At 40.2% G+C, this 3,065-nt stretch overlaps 1 protein-coding gene across 1 annotated transcript in view; it reads right to left on the bottom strand.

Annotated features, from left to right (window-relative positions):
* The window catches only part of TBX1 (T-box 1), a 28,475-nt gene that overhangs the window by 5,296 nt on the left and 20,114 nt on the right, over positions 1-3,065 (bottom strand). Inside the window, exon 7 of the mRNA XM_018556960.1 lies at positions 1,357-1,454. Within this exon, the coding sequence (XP_018412462.1) occupies positions 1,357-1,454 (98 nt within the window). The remainder of the gene's footprint in view (positions 1-1,356; positions 1,455-3,065) is intronic.

Raw genomic sequence — 3,065 nt, forward strand, 5'->3', positions numbered from 1 at the left:
TATATATATATATATATTCCTAATGTAACATCACTAAACTCTATATTTTGTATTATTATTCCTTTTCTTACAGTGATTTTCTGTTGCTTTATTTAAAAATATGTACCATTTATATGGTACATATACAGCATATATGAAAGTCACTTATGCTGTAATAACATAGCGTACAACATAACAATTTAGGTGAAGTGCTTTTTATGATACACACTTGTGTACCATGAACATGTCACTTCTGTATTTCTTCAGAAAAGGGAATAAAACTGTGGCAGATTGGGGTAGTGTAAGTACTGCAACATTGGCACCACCTGTCATTGTGGGTGGGAGATATGACTATCTCTGGCCACCTATGATAATAAAGTGTTAAGGCCTACAAAATAGGACAAAGTGGACTGGCAGGGATCCTGTTGGCTAATTCCAGCACTAAGCCCAGGAACTGAAGCAAGCAATGTAAGCACCCCATAAGAGAGAATCCAGATGCAGAATCAATATTTCCTCTTTAGGAGCTGCTTTGGAAATGCTGACAACGTTTCTGTGTTCTTCAGCGTTTCCTCCGAGCTCAGGGTGCCGACAAAGACGTTGCAGAATCGATCCAAAAAGGAAAAAAAGGCTAAAATAAGTACACCCCCTTCTTGTCCAAGCACAGCAGCAACCAAGTTTGACATTAATGCTTGAATATGCAGTAACTAAGGAGTAGGAGCTACATAGTGTGTTCTGCTGCTGTTAAACAAAATCCTTACTGATTTGCAAAAGCTAGATAAATTCATTTGGAACTTTAAGTTACAAAATATTCCACTTTGAAATTGAAGTTACCACTTGGCTGAAAGCTGCAGTCAACAGACAATTCTTAATCCTGTTTACTGTTCTGTAATGAGCAATAACTATTAATTACACTATTTATGTGACAGTATTATAGGTCATGTAGTTAAGTGATTCTCAAGTATGTATCCCTGTATAGGAACCAGTGTTGGATGAGTACCCCCTGATACAAGGAAGCTAATCTCTGCTACCCCTTTGATTTATTAACAGCACCCCCAAATGAAATTTTCCAGATAACCCCTTGTGGGGTTTTTTATTAACATAATACTACCAGAGATCTGTTTTATATATTATTTTAAAAACTATGTTAGATAAATGTACCTTAGCCAACAAAAATATCCACCTGGAGGTACTTTGGTTGAACCCTGCATATAGTTTACTAAAGGTCTTTACATAAAGTCTATCTTGTTATTACTTACACCATTTGATATCATTAGGTAATTTCTATTAATAGAACATGTGTACTATACATTCCGCTAGCATTGGCATGAGGTGAGCCGGTATATTGATAAGCATCGATGCTAGGAACATTTCACTGACCTTTGTCACTTCCATTCTGCGTAGGTGATGAAACAGGATTTCTGGACCTTGCAAATGCACTCATAAGAGGAAGAGATCCTGGCCGATGATTCCTAGGCCTGTCAGATGACACAGAAATAAGTCAATTCCAAACCTGTAGATGATCATGGTCTAAATACTGGAACACATTTATCAATAAGGCAAAATCAAATTAAATATATTTTTTCTAGAGAATATTTTTTACAAGAAAAGTACATTGACCCAACTGGGTCTAAATAACTCTACTGAAAAGTGCCCCAGTGATAAAATAAACAGCAAGTGCAGGGCTTCTAAAGCAACCAGAAACATTATATGACAGAAAAGGGAACCTACCAGCCAGGTCTGATACGGCTAATGAGTTTTAGTGATATACCAGCTCTAATGCTGATAATAAGCAAACTGCAGGATGGCAGACAAATTATACTTACAATATCTGATACCTACTTTGATAAATGTGTTCCAGTGCATGTACTGTTTTAAGCTAGGATCGCATGGTCGAAAGAACTGTCTTTTTTCCCTCACATTTTTGTAAAATGAAGTGGATTAGACACAGGAGAATATGAGATAGCAGAGTAGGGCAGCTTAGAGAACTATTGTTCTCCAGGCAGAGACGTATTAGTAATATACACACTGTCTGCCAAAAAGAGATGTCAGAAGAAGGTCAAGTAAAAGCTGTGCTTTTTTCTGATCTCTGTTCTATCCTGCTATGTCCTCTGTCTCTCTCATCTCTCACCTGTTTGTATACAGGAGCCTGATAAGGAGAGATGGTCCTTCGGGCAACTGCGTGAACAAGCCCATGCAATGGCTTCTTAAATTTTGTTTTACTGTGCACAATATTTTCATATTCCTCCCATTTACTATAGGAAGATGGGCATCAAAAACATACAAGGGCAGTCTGACATGTATGCATCATCTGACCTCATCACACAAATGGATTAGCCAATGGGTCCATGAACAGGAGTGGCCTGCCAGCTGAAAGGCCTGATTCATATGCATGCCCCTAAACAGCCATACATGCTAGCCTGGGAACAGGATTTAAACATGGTAACCTCTGAAGAGATATGGAAGCAACGCATTAGGGCGACGACTCGGGGATTGTTGAATGTATCACTACTGGAGGCTAATTTTAAAGTCTTCTCTAGGTGGTACTTGGTGCCATCTAGACTGGCTCGTATGTTCCCAGGATCGTCACCTTTGTGTTTCCAGGGATGCGGGCTTGGGGGCACCATGTACCATGTATGGTGGTCGTGTCCTTGCGTTTGTAGATTCTGGGGAAAGGTTCTCAATTTAATAGTTCGGGTCATGGGTGTGCGCGTTCCTAGGGACCCCGGGTATGCCCTCCTTAATGAGGCCGTCCCCGGGGTCTCGGGGCACGGTACACAATTGATATTCTTTATATTTTTGGCAGCTAAAATCACCATTGCTAGGGCTTGGAAAACCACTAGGATACCATTGAGGCAGGGGAAGAATAAGCTGTCTTGGATCATGACCCATGAAAAGCTAGCAAGTATTATTGCGGATAAAGTCACACAATTCGATCAGATCTGGGGGCCCTGGCTGGCCTATACAAGTCCTACAATAATGTAATGACATAAGGGGGGGAAAGGGAAGGGAAAGAGAAGGAAAGGGAAAGAGAAGGGGGAAGGAGGTAAAAGAAAAGGGTAGAGTTTGGACCTTAACCCATCCCGACC

Source organism: Nanorana parkeri, unplaced genomic scaffold (genome assembly GCF_000935625.1).
Source record: "Nanorana parkeri isolate BGI_ZX_2015 unplaced genomic scaffold, ASM93562v1 scaffold260, whole genome shotgun sequence".
Taxonomy (NCBI): domain Eukaryota; kingdom Metazoa; phylum Chordata; class Amphibia; order Anura; family Dicroglossidae; genus Nanorana; species Nanorana parkeri.